General features: G+C 58.1%; 3 protein-coding genes across 5 annotated transcripts; 1 reads left to right on the top strand and 2 right to left on the bottom strand.

Annotated features, from left to right (window-relative positions):
- Positions 1 to 274: 274 nt before the first annotated feature.
- Positions 275 to 5,355, top strand: PHF13 (PHD finger protein 13). Of its 2 annotated transcripts, XR_013923291.1 has the most exons (5): positions 275 to 331; positions 814 to 915; positions 1,237 to 1,789; positions 2,161 to 2,791; positions 2,882 to 2,896. XR_013923291.1 is itself a non-coding variant. In XM_080359018.1 (4 exons), exons 1-4 carry the CDS (start codon positions 293 to 295, stop codon positions 2,385 to 2,387), a joined length of 921 nt encoding a protein of 306 aa, XP_080215144.1. In that variant the 5' UTR covers positions 275 to 292; the 3' UTR covers positions 2,388 to 5,355. The 2 variants fall into 2 exon arrangements, 1 of the variants encoding a protein (XP_080215144.1); XM_080359018.1 differs by having other exon boundaries at positions 2,161 to 5,355.
- LOC308049210 (uncharacterized protein) lies at positions 4,644 to 6,235 on the bottom strand (the record flags this gene model as incomplete). The annotated part of the gene is made up of 4 exons (XM_080358748.1): positions 4,644 to 5,468; positions 5,856 to 6,027; positions 6,113 to 6,116; positions 6,172 to 6,235. 4 exons carry the CDS (start codon positions 6,233 to 6,235, stop codon positions 4,644 to 4,646), a joined length of 1,065 nt encoding a protein of 354 aa, XP_080214874.1.
- Positions 6,013 to 15,465, bottom strand: DNAJC11 (DnaJ heat shock protein family (Hsp40) member C11). Of its 2 annotated transcripts, XR_013923290.1 has the most exons (17): positions 15,361 to 15,465; positions 14,505 to 14,634; positions 13,683 to 13,756; positions 13,293 to 13,394; positions 12,627 to 12,755; positions 12,424 to 12,546; positions 11,524 to 11,597; positions 10,545 to 10,734; positions 10,092 to 10,177; positions 9,523 to 9,639; positions 8,450 to 8,605; positions 8,105 to 8,174; positions 7,963 to 8,020; positions 7,155 to 7,297; positions 6,924 to 7,053; positions 6,172 to 6,273; positions 6,013 to 6,077 (listed from the first exon to the last, which is right to left on the bottom strand). XR_013923290.1 is itself a non-coding variant. In XM_080359017.1 (16 exons), exons 1-16 carry the CDS (start codon positions 15,430 to 15,432, stop codon positions 6,248 to 6,250), a joined length of 1,680 nt encoding a protein of 559 aa, XP_080215143.1. In that variant the 5' UTR covers positions 15,433 to 15,465; the 3' UTR covers positions 6,013 to 6,247. The 2 variants fall into 2 exon arrangements, 1 of the variants encoding a protein (XP_080215143.1); XM_080359017.1 differs by having other exon boundaries at positions 6,013 to 6,273.
- Between the last annotated feature and the right edge of the window lie 735 nt (positions 15,466 to 16,200).

The raw sequence follows: 16,200 nt of genomic DNA, 5'->3' as shown, positions 1-16,200 counted from the left end.
CCGGCGGCCCCCGCGCCAGCGGACTGCGGCTCCCGGCGGCCCCCGCGCCAGCGGACTGCGGCTCCCGGCGGCCCCCGCGCCAGCGGACTGCGGCTCCCGGCGGCCCCCGCGCCAGCGGACTGCGGCTCCCGGCGGCCCCCGCGCCAGCGGACTACCGCTCCCGGCGGCCCCCGCGCCAGCGGCCGCCCCTTCGCCGCCTCCCGCCGGTACCGAGCGGTTCGCGGGTGTCGGCGCTGCCCGGTTGCTGCCGCCGCTGCCGCCCGGGCCCCGCCCCCGCCCCCTGCGCCAGGACATGGACTCCGACTCCTGCACCTCCCCGTTCGCCCCGGAGGTGAGCCGGAGCCCCGTGGAACCGGGGGAAGGGGGGGCGTCTCCCGTCGCCCGGCCCGGCCCGGCCGCCGGTACCCGCTCCCCGCCGCGGGCCCGGGGCCATCTTGTGCCGCCCAAGCGCGGAGGGCCGGCGCGGGGAACGGTGGCGGCGCCCCGCGCCGTGTCGTGCCGCGGGGGACGGCCCGCCCGAGGGCCCGGTACCGGCACCGGGGGCGGGGGGGCGGGCGGGGCGGGCGGGGGGGGTACGGGACCGGGACCGGCACCGGGACCGGGGGGGCCGGGCGGGAGCCGCGCGCTGCCCGGCGACCGCTGCCGCGGGGGTGGGGGTGGGGCGGCGGGGAGCGGCGGCGCCTCCCCCGGCCGAGCCGCCTCCCCCGGCCGAGCCGCCTCCCCCCGGCCCGGCCGCCTCCCCCCGGCCCGGCCGCCTCCCCCGGCCCGGCCGCCTCCCCGCCGCGCGGCCGCGCTCACCCGCCCCTCCCGCAGGACCTGTCCCCCGCCGCGCGGCGGCACCGCACCGTGGAGGACTTCAACAAGTTCTGCACCTTCGTCCTGGCCTACGCCGGATACATCCCGTACCCGCAGGAGGTGAGGGCGCCGGGCGCGGCGGCGCTGCCGGGCGCGTTCGCACGGTCGGCGGCTGGAGGAGGTTCCGCCCCCGCGCCCGTATCCCCGGAACAAAAGGGGGAACTCCAGCTGCTGGGGGGGGCTCCGGGGCGCCCGGGGGCCTCGCGGGGTCCAGGGCCGCTCCCGCTGCCGCCCCGGGCTCTGCCCGGCTGTGGGGACGGGGGGGGGGGGCTCGGCCCGGGGGCGCCGGGCCTGGGGGCAGCGCCTGGGGGATCGGGCGCGGTGCCCCCTGACAATCGGCTCCGAATTAACGCTCGGATCTGCCTGCTCCACGTTCCACAGGAAGCGCCGCTGAGGAACAGCCCCAGCCCTCCCAACAGCACCGGTGGCACGATTGACAGCGATAGCTGGGATCCGCGGTTCAATGACACCCCCTCTTCCATTTCTCTGCCCACCAAGAACAGAAAGAACTTCAGTCAGCTTAAGCGAGCGAAACCGTACGGTTCCCTGTTCCAGAGGGCGAAACCCGGCAACTTCCTGCCGGAGCGAAAGCAAATTGACAAGATCAGGAAGAAGAAGAAGCTGAAGAGGAGGGAAACGGAGGTGTCTGCAGAGGAGGACTATGAGGAGAAGCTGCTGGAGCTGGAAGCAGAGGACTCTTACGTGGAGACGCCGATGAGCCCCTCGTCCGAGGGCGACCCCCAGTCTGCGGCCGAGCACTGCTCGGTGTGGGACTCGGACACGCCGTCCAGCGTCTCCTACCCCGCTGCGGCGGCTGAGCAGACGGTGGAGATCCAGAGCGTGGGCAAGCGGACGGTCATTCGCCAGGGCAAGCAGGTGGTCTTCCGGGATGAGGACGGCACTGGCGACGATGAGGACATCATGGTGGATTCGGGTAGGTGGCCTGGCTGGCAGAAGCGGGAGGTGGAGCTGATGCGCAGTCTCTTTAGTGCTTGTAGCGTGAGGTTAACGCCAAGGTGTGCTGGCCGGGCAGAATTCAGTAGCAGCTGGGTTTTTGGGGGAAGAAGAGGGGTCGGTTGGCTGTTTTTGCAATAAACTGACTGTACAGCTTTGACTTCATAGAAGCAGCCATTTCTCCTCTCCTGGGTTATGGCTTCTCTCATATTGCTGAGAGTAGTTTCTCTTAAGACCTGGAAAAATCCTGCCTTTGAAACTCAGGCAATTGATTTAGCACAACGGTAAATGGCCGATTTGAGGCCAGAAGCGTTGGCTGTTAAAAACGTAGCTCGCTGTTTCTCTTTGCAGACGACGATTCGTGGGACCTGGTCACTTGCTTCTGCATGAAGCCTTTCGCCGGGCGGCCGATGATCGAGTGCAACGAGTGCCACACCTGGATCCACCTCTCCTGCGCCAAGATCCGCAAGTCCAACGTCCCAGAGGTCTACATATGCCAGAAGTGCCGGGACTCCAAGTTTGACATTCGCCGCTCGAACCGCTCCCGGACGGGCTCGCGCAGGCGCTTTCTGGACTAGGGGCGGGAGGCGCGTGCTGCTGCGCTGCTTGGGCGGGCGGGCAAGCGGGGGCCGGGGAGGGCTCCCCCGAACTGCTGCTGCTCAGGCTGGGGGCTGCCCGGCCGGCCTGCGCCCACAGGGACGAGGAATCGCCGGGTCGTGGGCAGCCAGGGCTGCAAGAGGCCGACCGGTTGAAACTGCTGCTAGAGACCGAGGAGCTCGAGGGACAGACTGAGCTCTGGGTTCGGTGGGGTTTTGTCTGGTTACCGTTATGAACTGGGTGGTGTCTGGGGAATGTACAATACCTTTGCCACGTATGTTTTCTCATCCCATCGGGAAACTGCAACCCTTCGCTGTGCTAGGAAACTCCTCCTCCAAAGAGGGAGGAGACGAGGAGGAGGGAATCTGTGTGAAGAGTCTGAAAAGTAAATGGCCACATGTTTTAATTTTGATGTAATATTATACCTGCCCATTTGTCCGTATATATCAATCTTAGCTATTCTAAGGCTCCATAGGAGCGAGCGTCAATGCGAACCGACCTCCGCGCGATCCGCCTCCTCTCCAGCCGGCCCGGGCAGCAGGGGAGTTCTGTGATTGGCATCGCTGAGGTGAGAACGGGACTTGCCGAGGGACCGGTGCGTTTGAAGGACAAGAGCCGCCCTCTTTCGGGACATGCAGCGCTGGGGACGAGCGACACCAGGTTTCTTCCTTGAAGGTCTCTTCTTACGGTGGTTTTTTGTGACTTTGTTTTGCATGATCGGCTCAAGTGTGTGTACGGAGGATGCTGTCTGTGCTGTTTCCCAGCCCTTTGTTAAACTCTAAGGTGCTGTTTTAAGAAGACTCTCCCTTTTCTCAGCCCAGAATTCAACATGGACCGTAGAAGTGGCCATAGTAAACTTCAAACTTGGCAGGTCTGGTTTGGGATTTGATAATTTTGGTCCAAGTGCTACAGCTGAGTTGACTTTTGGTTTTGCCGTTTGTTTTTTGAGACTGGATTTGTAATCCAAAAACCGCAATCTTTAACCTATTGGTTACAAATCATACAGAAAAGACCAAACGCAGGCTGTGCAGCTGGCAAGATCAAGTGCAATGAGGACCTGCCTGGTGTGGGGAGGACAGGAGAGCACCGAGGGCCCCGCTGATGCAGCTCCTCAACGGGACTTCGTGGGGCCTCAGCTGAGGGAAAGCTGCTCAGAAACACGAGGCAGTCACGGCTCGTGCGTGAGGCCGCGGAGGCGGTGGCGTTGTTCCTCGGTGACCAGAGCGAGCAGTACGTATCACACTAATTTGGCTTCCGTTTCAAGGTGTTCTCTGAAGCTACACCCGATGAGCCCCACGTGCTGCGTGTGGCGAGAGCGAGGGGCTGCCCGGCCGGTACGGCGGCAGAACGAGGCGGGCTGCGCGGCCGGAGCGCGGCGCCTCGCAGCACCTGCCTGCCCGGCACTGGCTCACCAGGGGTGAGAGCCAGGCAGCCCCACAGACGTCCGACATGGGGCCGCCGAAGCTTCAGGCAGCCAAGCAGCACGGCGGGGGCCGAGGCTCCGCCACGAGCGCCGCGACAGCTCTGCTGACCCGCTCGGGATGGCGGAGCTGCTCAACGTTCAACTTTCTGTCCTGCTGCTTTATAAAAGTCCCGTTCCACCAAGCTGCAACAACTGACTCCAGGTTCTGAAAACCAGCTCCGGCTTCTGTAGAATCTGAAGACCGTGACCCGTGGCACGCTGCCTTCGGAAGCCATGCGGAGCCACTGAGGAGTTTGCCAAAGACTTGCCCCCGCGGCTGCCTGACTGTTCTCTGCAGCCAGAAAAATAACCAAAGTTCTCAAGTGCTGCCGTTTCACTCTGCAAACAGAAACGCTTTGGAAGATCCCAGTCACAAACTGTGCAAGCGTTGGACCTGCTCTGAAAATCGTGTCTCTGTGTTTGTAGCGTCTGCACATCAACTGGACCTCCACGGAGCAGGTTCCTGAGGCCTTTATGGAGAAAGGGCGAGCTGCCAAACGAACTGGCTCTTTTTCACAGAGGTTCGATACCAATCAATGTGACTGACTCTTTTTCTGTTACCTTTTCAGATATATCCCAATAGATGGTGTCTGACAAGTCCAGCACGTTACAATATCAGCAGAGAGGAAAAAAAGTAACATCTCCATTCTTTTAGTTCATCACTTTCAGCCATGTATAATTATAGTTTAATTCAGAACTTTATTTTTTCATTAAAACTGTTTTAAGGAACCATGTTTTTTTCTTAAATGTGAAAGAAGTGAACAATGATTTTGTCTCATTCTGAACTCGGGCGTCTGCTGTTATGATTTGCTGGTGTGTAAAGCAGTTCTGCAGGTGGCACTACAAGCGCTCTCCCCTGACCGCCGTGCGAGTCGGGATGGCAGGAAGCGCTGCTGGCACGTCCTCCCCGTGCCGGCGGTATCTCACCGCTCCCTGGAGCAGCTGCTCCTGGCGCAGCCCCTGCTGCAAGGCAGAGCGTGGTGCAGCCCCGGGCAGGAGGCGGCAGCAGGAGCGCAGAGCGGCTGGAGGCGGCAGCAGGAGCACGGAGCGGCTGGAGGCGGCCGGGACGCCACGCTGGGCTCGCCGGCGGGACCTGCCGCAGGGACCGGCCCCAGGGTGCGGTGGCCGGCGCGAGCCCGGGTGCTGCTGGCACCGGCAGCGTGTGGTCCTGGCCGCTGTCCCTTCGTGGGAAGCGCCCGAAGGCAGCTGGTGTGTGGCAGCCGGGCACGGGCACAGCAAGTCCCGGCAGGCGGGACCGCTGGCCAAGGTGACCCCGCACCGTCCCACCCGCCCAAGCCCTGTTGCTGCAGGAGCGGGCACCGCGGCCTCGGAACAGACCTCGGGCTGTGCCACATCTGCCCGGTGAAGGCCGGCCGGCAACGCCAGCGCCCAGCCCACGGGCTGCGCCAGGACGGCTCCTTCCCTCCCCTGTCCCCACGCACGGCAGCACTGGAGCCCCAAACGCCCCAGGGTGCCGCTCCCTCGGCTCCCGCGCAGCTCTGCTGCTCAGCAGCTGTGCTCCGTGCAGCAGCCTTAGCACCTGGGAAACCGGAAGATGGCTCAGCTCTGGTTTGCTTGTACTAACTGTGTTCCTTTTTTCCTAGAAATAAATTAGCTGGGAACAGATGCAGCCTTGGAAGCAAATGACATGAATTACCGTCCTTCCACCCCCCTTGCTTTCCTCCTCTCTTGAAAACCTTGATAGTACATGACTCTAGGTGGCATAAGAATTAATAAGACTATTACACCCTATGTCCTTAACTGGAATAGCAGCGTTTGAAACGAGCAGCGGGGTGGATTCACGCTGAAGAGGTCCATGCTACTACAAAAGGCAAAGAACTTCATTTTGAACATACTCGTTCTTAACCAAGTACACTTCAAATAGGGATCCGAGATGACAATCTCTGTCCTCTCTCCAACGCCAGGATTTACAGAGGCTGCACACAGAGAAGCTCCCCTCAGGAGCAGAGGAAGGACCGCCACCTACCCCAGGAGCGTGTGGAGCAGCGAGGGCATCACGTCTTCCTCCCCGCTCCGCGCAGGGACGCGTGTGACTGCACAAACGGGCCGTGGCCAGGTCGCAGCAGGGAAGACGCGGCTGCTCGGCGCCCGCTCGCACAACCTCGGCAGAAAGCACTGCGCAGTCAGAGGTCACGGTGCTTTATTGGATACTGAGCCACAATTCAGAGAAGTGCTGCCTTGGAGCCACCTGGAGAAGCAGGTTCTCTCGTTTTGTCTCCTAACGCGACTGGGAGGACACCGCCCGCTATGTGGGTGTAAAAATAAAAATGTCTCTGCTCAACCTTCTGGTGTCCAGGGGAAGGTTTTGTAGCTTCTGTTGACCCAGGTGCCGTAATGGACGCACATGGCCGCACCAGATTAGCCATCCGCATCGATCCTGTGAGCTGTGGATGAGAACAAGGAAGGGATACACACCGCTTCTGCTGGACAAGACACAGCCCAGCTTGAGTTTACCACCGGACCAGGGACAGGCAGGAGTAGTTTTGGCTGCTAATTAAGCATATATATCTCAAACATAATTATGGAAGCTTTGTAAATTAAATATGCTTCTTAAGTGGGGCCAGAGAGCTGGTCTAGAGTAAATAGGAGGTTTGTGCCCTTCAGCCAAGTCCCCAGCCTACAGGGATTCCAGTAAAACTTGTCACTATCAGATACCGGTTTCACAGAGTTATTCTGGAAAACGTTTTGGCAGGTAGATAAATGGGGACGAGGAGGAAACTGTCAGGCCTCCAACTCGCCTCCATGGGTTCACCTCGGCCCTCAAGGGCCACCCACGGCCATGAACCGCCAGGCAGGGACAGCAGCCGCTCAGGACGCCTCTGCATCCCCCCTCCAGTTAGAAACACAAGGCGGGATGGTACGGCAGCTGCGGTTCTGCTGCTGAGCCGCGCGGGTCACGCTCCAAACACACCCTGCTCAGTCCATTCCAGCAACCCCGGCTCTGAACCCCAGTCCTGCGTGCTTCGGCACACAGAGCAGAAGCGATCCTGCTCTGGTTCCTGAGGGAAGCAGCGGCGTGGTCCTTGCTACTTACATTGCTTTGGTATCCTAAGGGCCTCGTTGTCCGCTGACATCACTTGGTGCAGGACTCCTCGGAACTGGTAAAGCACTTTCAAACTCTTCTCCTCACCCACGCAGGGGTCGTAGAAACCTGGCAGCCCAGCCTTGAACCACAGGACAGACAGACCGAGCATCAGGGAACGGTGTCATTAAAACAAGAATCTTGCTGCTCTTGAGTCCAGGCTGTGCCAGCGCAGCCACGTACCTTGGACGACTCCGTGAGGATGAGTTTGGAGTCCTTCACCAAGCACTGCAGGGGCACAGTCACATCTATCACTTTCACCTTCTCGTTCTTCCTGCTGTTGTCATTAACAAACTTCCCGTACCAGGCATTCACTACAATCAAACCTGCATCGCACACAAAACCACAGACGTGAGGAAAGGCTTCGCCAACCGCTGCGAAGACACGGATGAAAAGACCATCCCCAGTTTCTCTCGCTTTTCATGGTATTTAAACTTTCCCTGCTGGGACCCACGCTTGCCCGGACAGGAGAGCATTTCTGCTTGGGTGTTCGTTAGTCTCCAGCACTCGGGACACAGCACCCTGACTTCAATGCCACACTGGTGGGACAGTCCAAGTGGATGTCAGTTCACTTTGGAACATTCTCCTGAAGATTTCTAACAAATATCAGAATCCCGGTTTCCATTATCATCCAGGAGCAAAGCGCGTAAGCCAGAGACTACTGAAACCTGAACTTCACCCTCTTAACTTCAGCACATATTCATACACGCACCTGTTTTGTGAAGAGGTGAGTCCAGGTTATTGTGCTGAGCCTGCTGACCCACCTCAGAGCGCATCCCAACCTTCATCAGATCCCTTCTAAGCTCAGGCACCAGAAGCCAAATCATAATAGAACTTCCCCACTACACACACAACAGCAATTACGCTGTGCTTTGTTAAGGGTGGAAATGAAGACATGATATCTTGCATTTCTCCCCATCAACCACCCAGCCTTTGTGTCGTTCCTTCCTCCCTCCAAATTCACGGAACAAGCAACTGGTGTAATCTTTACCCATTCTGGCTTCCTCCGCTTCAATGATTCTCCGAACCGACTCTTGCATTAACCGGACCTGTCAACGCAGGGGCAGAGCAAAATCAAGCAGGGTCAGATGCTGTGTCCAAAGTGGAAACAGGGGACTGAGGACCAGACGTACCGCAGCCTCCGCCTCCTGCTTCTTCTGCAGGATGTCGCTGGCCGTGCTCTCCCTCTGCTTCTCCAGCTCTCTGCCACAAGGAGTCAACACTACGTCAGGTCTGTGGGCCTCAGCCCCAAAGCGGAGACGTTTGCTCACCCGCCCCAGCTACAACCGACACACAACCTCCCCCGAAGGAGCTCGGTTTTAAAGCTCTTCCCCACTGTTCAGGGCACTTTTGTAGGCTTCCAGCAGTCCTGGTGATGCAGAGCCCCCGCGCCCCAGCTGGATGTCCCAGCCTTTGCCCCAGGCTCCCGCCTGATGGGACTGCCTAGCTCTGAATTTACAAGTGTCTCACGGGCTCACCTCTCTTTCTGTGCCCTGAGGTAGGGTTTGATAATTAACCTATGCATGGCGAAGTACATAACTAGAGGTCCCACGGTGGCGTAGAACACAGCACTGGGCAGCAGCTGGTCTGTGAGGTGGACAGGGAAGAAGTAGGTCTGGCTGGCCCTGTTCAGCCTACGACAAAACAGAGCGGCAGGTAAGAGGAAACAGAGTTTCACGCCTTGATCAAGTGCACTGAGCAGCAGCGTGTGCCAAGTGCACGAGGATCCAGCAACCTGGAACAAGACAACTGTGAGACAGACCGCTGGCACTGCCCAGGGCCAGACTTGGACGGAGCAGACATCTCTTGTGACAGTGTCTGACCATTCTAACATGGTTTTTTGAATCTTAGGAGAATGTATTGGGTCATTAATTTCACCAGGGAGGGGGACCAACATTATCATCAAAAGAAAATGCTTATAGAGAAATCTGTGTTCACAACACTGGCATGTATCTTCAAGGAAAGTGTACGTTAATATTCTCCCAACTTATAATCATATTTATCTTAGAAAACCTTAGTCTTCTTGGGACCGAGTTCGTCCCCCCTTGGCGGTTTCTGCACCCCGGCTTGCCCTCTGCTGGCACCAGCTAAAAATGCACCACAGTATACGAACTCTAAAAAGTCCTGCCCGCTTTGTGAACTGCACCTGGCTCACAGTATAATCGCCCATGTTAGTCAACAGTACTTCACCAATCCAAGTTCACATTTGTGTACAGTGTTACAAAAACTGAAAGGCAATCAAATCCATTCCTACTAATAATATTTTTTGAAATCTTCCATCCACTTACCATAATGCTCCAAACCTTACTTTAAGCTGTATTTTCGGAATATTTGACGCCCCCGCGCACACGCGTGCCCTGAGCGAGCACCCGCAGAGGGCACACGCCAGTCCTGACGGCGCGTTAGGGCGAGGGCAGCTGCAGCCTCCCATCGTGATATATCAATATATCTGTACTGCCCTAAGACTGGGACCTTCCCACCTGAATATTGGAAAGAGATAAGGCGGGTTATGGTCAGCCTCTGCAATCTAGAGTTGTAATCTTGAACTGACTTGATTTTCAAAGACACTCCTTGGGGAACACCAACACTGACGGTGGCTCCTAAAATGCTGTGCCTGGAGATCTTCCTCTCTGCTCCGTACTCCACTATGGTCCCAAAGAAACCCGCCCTGGAACGACAGAACCAAAAACTGGTGAGACAGGGAAGACTCCTGAATTTCTCTTTACTGAATTCTGCAGTTCCCCAACAAGTAAAACATGGAAACATATCCGTGTGCAGCAGATGCTGGCTACTGGAAGATTCAGGGTGTATCTAGACGGTGAGATTAACCTTTTCAGTTTGCAGAGTAGCAAACAGGCTACAAGAAGCTCTAGCTTTCTCATTGGTGACGGTATAGAGACACCACACACAAGTGTTGCAAGTTCCACTTGTGCAAAGGGGCGCAGCGAGCTAAGCCTCCCAGGCACCCACTGCAGCATTCGCCAGGTTTAGTTAATGAAAAGCAGATTCCCAAAGACACAACAGAAGCATTTGATCTGTGCGGAGCCCGCAGCCTACGACAGCAGCAGAGGACACATTCTTCAGGCCGTGAGCAATGTGAATTTCCTCTTGAACACTTACTTGAGAGAACCTTTCACTCGTGTTTGATCCTCATCCTGAAACTTATGCTGATAACTGACCATCATGAAAGAATGGGGGATTCCCAGCTGAAATACAAGAGGCACAAATGTATGGAAACGTACCCTCACCCACCACCGAATGTCCCCAAATTTCCCTTCTTATCCTTTGCGTGGCACAGAGCACACAGCAACGCCTGCTGCTCGCTCGTCACAGCTGCAATCTCTGCAGCCCGCGCGGTGCATCCCGACCCTCATCCGAGCTGATCCACACTCAATACGACAACGTTGGGTGCAAAGTGCTGGGCTCTGCCGTTAGATGTTCACACCACACTGTACCAACTGCTCCATTATCCTCTCGTCCCAAGCCAAAATACTGCTGGGCTGGAAAAGCTGAGGCATTTCCCTCCCATGGGCTGGTATTGTTGCCCCCTGCGCCCAGCCACGGGATTCTCACCTGCAGGGCCACGGTGAAGTGGCTGGTTTTGGTGTCGCGGACAATGCTGGTGTTCATGGCTGACTGGATGCCCCAGCGCCACTGCAGGTAGCCCATCGTGTTCTTGTCCAGGTGACGGGCCAGGACCGTGGTGAGGCCCGGCCGGATCCCGCGCGACGAGAACTGCAGGGCGCAGTTTGTAGTGACGAAACTAGGAGAGACGAGCAAAGCGTCAGCAGTGAGCACACACGGGCTCCGGACGGCCCCAGCGCCCTGCCTTCCCGGAGCCGCGCCGAACACAGACCGTCCTGCAAGCAGCACCACACCCAAGGGTTTCAGGGACAACTCAGAGCTGCCTTAGACTACTGACCAGGGCATCGCCCAGAGGAGCCGGCTCGGGGGCTGGGGTACAGGTCTGCGCCACAGCGCTGAGGCCAAGGCAGCGGGCGACCTGCCGCCTCGGCCCTTCTTGCCGCAGGCAGATAAAGTCCCGCTCTTCCGCAGAGGCAGAAGCCTCGGCTGCTGGAACACGGCAGCCCTGCTGTTCAATAATCCTCGAGCACCAGCTCCCAAGCCCAGCGTTAAAGGGCTCTACAGGGAACAAGATCCCTGTATAAGCTCTGAGGAATGGCATGTTTGTTAAGTTACTCCATCTCTCACACACAGAAGCCCCTGAAGAGCACCCCGATTTTTTGTTCTGCTTCCAGAGCAAACTTCTGTCGCTCCGATTGTGAGATCACACCTCAAGGATCACAAATTCATGACAAGATCAAATACAGACCTAAGGAAGCAGAACACGGACCTTGCTTAAACTGAAGTATGAAAATGGAGGACACCAACGCACAAAAAAGAATATAAGCATTTCGATCAGTACTAAAGCACAATCTTAACGCCTCATTCTGTGGGACAGAAAACAAATGCAGAAGCAACACTGAAGAGAATTCAAGCCATTCAGCTCCTTAGTGTGGAATATTAACCATTAGACCATTTTTCTATTTACCATTTTGGTGTAAGATTACGGAATATCTTCAGACCGAAGAGAGGCCCCTGAAGATCTCCTGCTCCAAACTCCAACTGTTCGAAAGCACAATGCCAAATTGTTACAAGAGAACATCTTTGACAACAGTGACAAAGTACTTGGCAAGTGTCATTTACATCACAGACATTTTACACATCCGAGTGACATCCAGCACGCATTTCAGCATCCTCTCTTTCCTGCTGGCTTTGCAGAGGAAAACTCCCACTTCTCCCAAGCTGAGGAAGCAGGTGGGCAGGAGCTGGACGTGCTGGGGGGGCAGCGCAGGAAGAGCCACCGCGGCGCCCCAGAGCCATGGCGGCACCCCAGAGCCACCGCGGCGCCCCAGAGCCACGGCGGCGCCCCAGAGCCATGGCGGCACCCCAGAGCCACCGCGGCGCCCCAGAGCCCCCGCGGCGCCCCAGAGCCGCTGCTCTGGCCAGGCGCAGCTTGCAGGTGTAACACGGGACCTTCCAGCTACTCAGATCGTGTCTGCCTGGCAGTCAAACTCTTTGCCCCCACAACTTATTCCCCTGTGAGCAGAGCGGTTTTGGAAGGAAGGCGAACGCTGGCAGCGCCGGGCGGCACCTGGCAGCCTTTGGACCAGGGGATCAGAAAGGGCCTGGAGACAACGGGTGACAATTCCGTCAGTGTAAGTGAAGCCCAAAACGCACAGCCAAATGCAAAGGGGAAAGAAAAACCAAGGCTTAGCCTTCCTTTTTTCTCAAATTCCTTTCAGAATTCCTTTTCCTACGTTCTACAGAATGCAGACAATGGGAGATGACACAGAGCTAAAGTTCCCTAAAGAAAACAATCACGAGGTAACTAACCCAAGCAGCCTGAAACGGACTGGATGCAGGAATACGGAACAGCTCATGCTCTTACCTCTCCCCAGCCCTTGGCAGATGTCACTCGTCTCAGAGCAAAGTTGATGGATCCCCCTCCGTTCCCGTTCTGGGTGGAAAGGTTACCAGACAGTATCGCTGTGTCCGTGGCGGTCAGCGGTGCCTGCAAAACGAAGGCACGGGGCGTTTCGCGTGCCGCTGCTCTGCGCCGTGGGCCCCGCTCGCGCCGCTCCTGCCCCTCACCTCGATGGACTGCGAGATGTGCATCTTGTTTATCTCGATCTGCGGAAAGCTGCTCCCGGGCACATCTTCGTACTCTTCATCGTAACGATCAAAGAGGTCAGTGGCGTCTATTCCAACACTAATTGTTCCCTAAGGAATGACGAGTAACTTACTTGGCATTAACAAACACCCAACACGTATCCGCCACATGGCTAGAGCATCCTTGCAGGTTTTTTGCAGTTTTTTCTTGTTCTGCAATTACCTTTTCCACGCTAAAATGCATTTCTTACACATTCAAGACAAACGTAAATGATTACATTATTCTAAACCAGCAATATAAATCATAAAATAAACTAGATAAAAGACAGTCTTTCAGTAGGAAAAATCATAAACATTTCAGCATTAGGTCTGTTTTCTTGAAATTGCTGAAAGAGATATTTGCTCTTACATGTTTCAACAAGAAAAAGAAACCAAACCAACCAACTTTCAAGAGAGGATTGCTGCTCAGAGTCACCTGTTTCCCTACGTTGTCCAGAGCAACTACCTAATCAGCAGAGACACAGTAACTCAGGCGGTGCGGACGCCAGAGGGGCTGATCCTGCAGCCCCCGCTCCAGGCTCATCACACCTCGCACGTTCGGCAGAACTCGGAGCTGCGGTCTCGAGCGGGACGGAGCGCCTGCGTTACCTTTGGGTTGGTGCGCTGCTGCAGCCTCCTCTCTTCCCTCTCCCTCTGCAAACGCTCAAATTCCTCCCTGATTTCAGCTGGGGTTCTCTTCCGTTCCACAACCTGCTCCGAAAGCAATTACAAACAGGAGCTGAGGGATGGCCCCGGACAAAGACGTGGCCTGTCACGGTAATACCCTGTGAGGGAACTCTGAATGTTGGGGTTATTGTTCCCTTGTCAAGTGAAAAGCTCAAGTGTTCTTTGAAAACCCATCATGGTGTTTCCGCGGAGAGAGAAATAACTAAGTGAGGGTGCCTTCAAACAGGAATTTATTACTGTGAGGGTGTCAGTGCAGCTCAACAAAACAAGAATGGTGATAAAGGCGGGTTTAGGGCGCTCCGTTTCTCTCACCTCCCAGCCTTCCATTTCCAGTCCTCTCCTCCCGTATATGTCATAGATGGCTCTGGTCTGGGGGTCACTGAGCACTGCAAGTTAAAATCAAAAGAGAACTCAGTCTTGGTCTTCTCCTCGAATTTCAGACCAACACACTCATGTTACTCATAATTAAAGCACAGGACGGGGCATCTATTCTGGCACAGAAGGGTCCACCAGCCCCCGGTGCACCTGCGCTCCGGGTGCCTCTCACCACATTTGCAAACTGCTGCAGGCTGGTCCCCGCGAGTCCCTTCTGCCCCAGCGCTGCGCGCCGCCTGTGCTGGCAGTAATGTCAGTAAATGTCAGCTTAGCTCAGAATATTTTAAAGGGCCGTGGCACCTTTGGAGCAGAAAAAAGCTCCAACTGCTCTGAATCTGTTGTCTTTGTCTCCGTCTCCACACACGTAAGAACAAATGCAGAAAATGGTGAAAACCACTGGAGGCCACAGGCAGGTGACAGAGAACAGAAACTTGGGACGCGTCCGTTCAAAAGTAAAATTGGAAACTGCCTTTCTGTTTGAGACTTTTCAGTCTCTTATGGGAGATTCTTTTCAGAACTAAGGGAAGCGGTGACAAGATTATTTTCGAGGCGCAGGAAATGAGATGGAGACTCCACATCTCATTCATCACGCAGTTCATACTGCACTGCTCCTCTGAGGAACAGGACAGAAGCATCACTGCCTATCAGCAAATCCTCTTATTACTTTCTGGTAGTACCAATCTTCTCCACAAGCAGGAGGACACACCCGCCCTCGCGGAAACCCCCGCAGAGGTCTCGCAGAGCTCAGCCCGCACCGACCTTCGTACGCCTGGTGCACGAGGTTGAAGAGCCGCTCGGCCTGCGACTTGAGCTCGGGGTCGCGGTGCTTGTCGGGGTGGTACAGCATGCACAGCCGCCGGTACGCGCCCTTCAGCTCCTCCTGCGACGCCTGCGGGGGCAGCGAGAGCGAGCTGGGGCGCGGGCAGCGCGCTGCGCAGGGGCCGCGCGCGGGATCGGCCCGCGGGGAGCCCAGCAGCTGCCACCGCCCCCGGGATGGGCACTGGGCTCCTGTCTGATTACAGGAGGTGATAAAACGTTCAGTTCTGCACAGAGCTATTTTCCACACTACACTATCTATAGTGCAATAAGTGACAGCAACAGCTCACCAGTGTGCATCCCGGTATAAAAGTACAAGACACACCCAGCAACCGGTGCTTGTGCGTTATTGTTTTGGGCAAGTGCTACCCCCCGGTCCCGCAGAGCCCCCTCGGGACGGGCGCGCTGAGCTCCGGGCCGGCGGCGGCCGCTGCCGCTCGGGGTCCCGGGGCCGCTGCCGCTCGGGGTCCCGGCGCCGCTGCCGCTCGGGGTCCCGGCGCCGCTGCCGCTCGGGGTCCCGGCGCCGCTGCCGCGCGGTGACCGAACCCCGCCGGGCGGCCCGGCCGCTCGCGCCCGCAAACCGCTCCCGCGTTTCCCGAGAGGCGCCTGGCGGAGCCGCGCGCTCCCCGCCCGGGGCGCCGCCGAACGAGCGGCCGCGGGCCGGACACGCGGGGCCGGGGCTCGGCCCCCACTCCCGCCCCGCCCGGGCAGCGCCGCACCGGGGCACCGGGGTCACGGGTCACGGCCTCCGGCCCCGCCGCTCGGCCGGCGCAGCCCCGGCCCGGCCCGCCGGCCGCACCTCCCGGCGCACGTTGAGCAGCGAGTAGTAGTCCTGGTTGTCCGGCGCCTCCTCCGCCACGGCCGCCGCCATCTTCCCGACCTCTCACCCCGCGCGCCCGGGCCGGCACCGCGAGAGCGCGCAGCTGACCGCGCTGCGCATGCGCGAGTTCTGTCTTAAAGCGCATGTGCCCGCTACAGTACCCGCGCACGCGCGCATACACGTGTTACAGCGCATGCGCAATTTCTCACGTGCAAGACCACGTGGCCGCCACATCGCCCACGCATGCGCACAATATATGTTTTAAAGCGCATGCACTCTTTACATTGTTTGTATATGCGCATAAATTACTGTTCAAGGCGCATGCGCACGTTGGCGCCATACAGCGCGTGTGCCCTTCCCGGTGTTTGTCCATGCGCGGTAACGCGGCTTAAAGCGCGTGCGTGTTTTTCCTCCAGACTCTTTGCCACGCCTCCCCGTCCCGCGCATGCGCGCGCCCCGCCGGAGCGTTCCCGCGCGGACCCGCGCGCCCGCCGCGAGCTGCCGCCGCTGAGCGCCCGGCCCGCCGGTGCCGCCGCGGCCGCTCCGTCCCCTCCGTCCCCTCCGTCCCGCGCGGCGCCCCGGGAGGGGAGGGTCCGGGCGGCTGTGCCGCGGGGCCCGGGCCGGCGGAGCCGCGGCGGTCGGGGCTGTGCCCGCTCCGGTCCCAGGTGAGGGGGGCGGAGAACGGCCGCGGCGGGGCCGCTGTCTCGGGCGCGGGACGATGCGGGGCCGGGACGTTGGCTCTTGGCGTTTGACTCGCAGGAGCTGCCGGTAGCGGGGCAGCCGGTGCCCCCGCCGCCCTGCGCCGCGTGTTCCGAGGCA

The sequence above is a fragment of the Nesoenas mayeri genome, assembly GCF_963082525.1.
Source record: "Nesoenas mayeri genome assembly, chromosome: 24".
NCBI lineage: Eukaryota > Metazoa > Chordata > Aves > Columbiformes > Columbidae > Nesoenas > Nesoenas mayeri.
Note: the sequence above shows the minus strand (reverse complement) of the source record. Positions and strands in the feature narration are given on the sequence as shown.

Bases quoted from the DNA above. Each gene is read 5' to 3' on its own strand.
- PHF13 (XM_080359018.1), top strand. From the start codon at position 293: ATGGACTCCGACTCCTGCACCTCCCCGTTCGCCCCGGAG. The intron at 916-1,236 runs GTGAGGGCGCCG...CACGTTCCACAG, and splicing joins ACATCCCGTACCCGCAGGAG to GAAGCGCCGCTGAGGAACAG. The intron at 1,790-2,160 runs GTAGGTGGCCTG...TTCTCTTTGCAG, and splicing joins GGACATCATGGTGGATTCGG to ACGACGATTCGTGGGACCTG.
- DNAJC11 (XM_080359017.1), bottom strand. From the start codon at position 15,432: ATGGCGGCGGCCGTGGCGGAGGAGGCGCCGGACAACCAGGACTACTAC. The intron at 12,756-13,292 runs GTAACGCAGGCG...GTCATTCCTTAG, and splicing joins AGCAGCGCACCAACCCAAAG to GGAACAATTAGTGTTGGAAT. The intron at 7,298-7,962 runs GTAAAGATTACA...TGTGCGATGCAG, and splicing joins AGCGGAGGAAGCCAGAATGG to GTTTGATTGTAGTGAATGCC.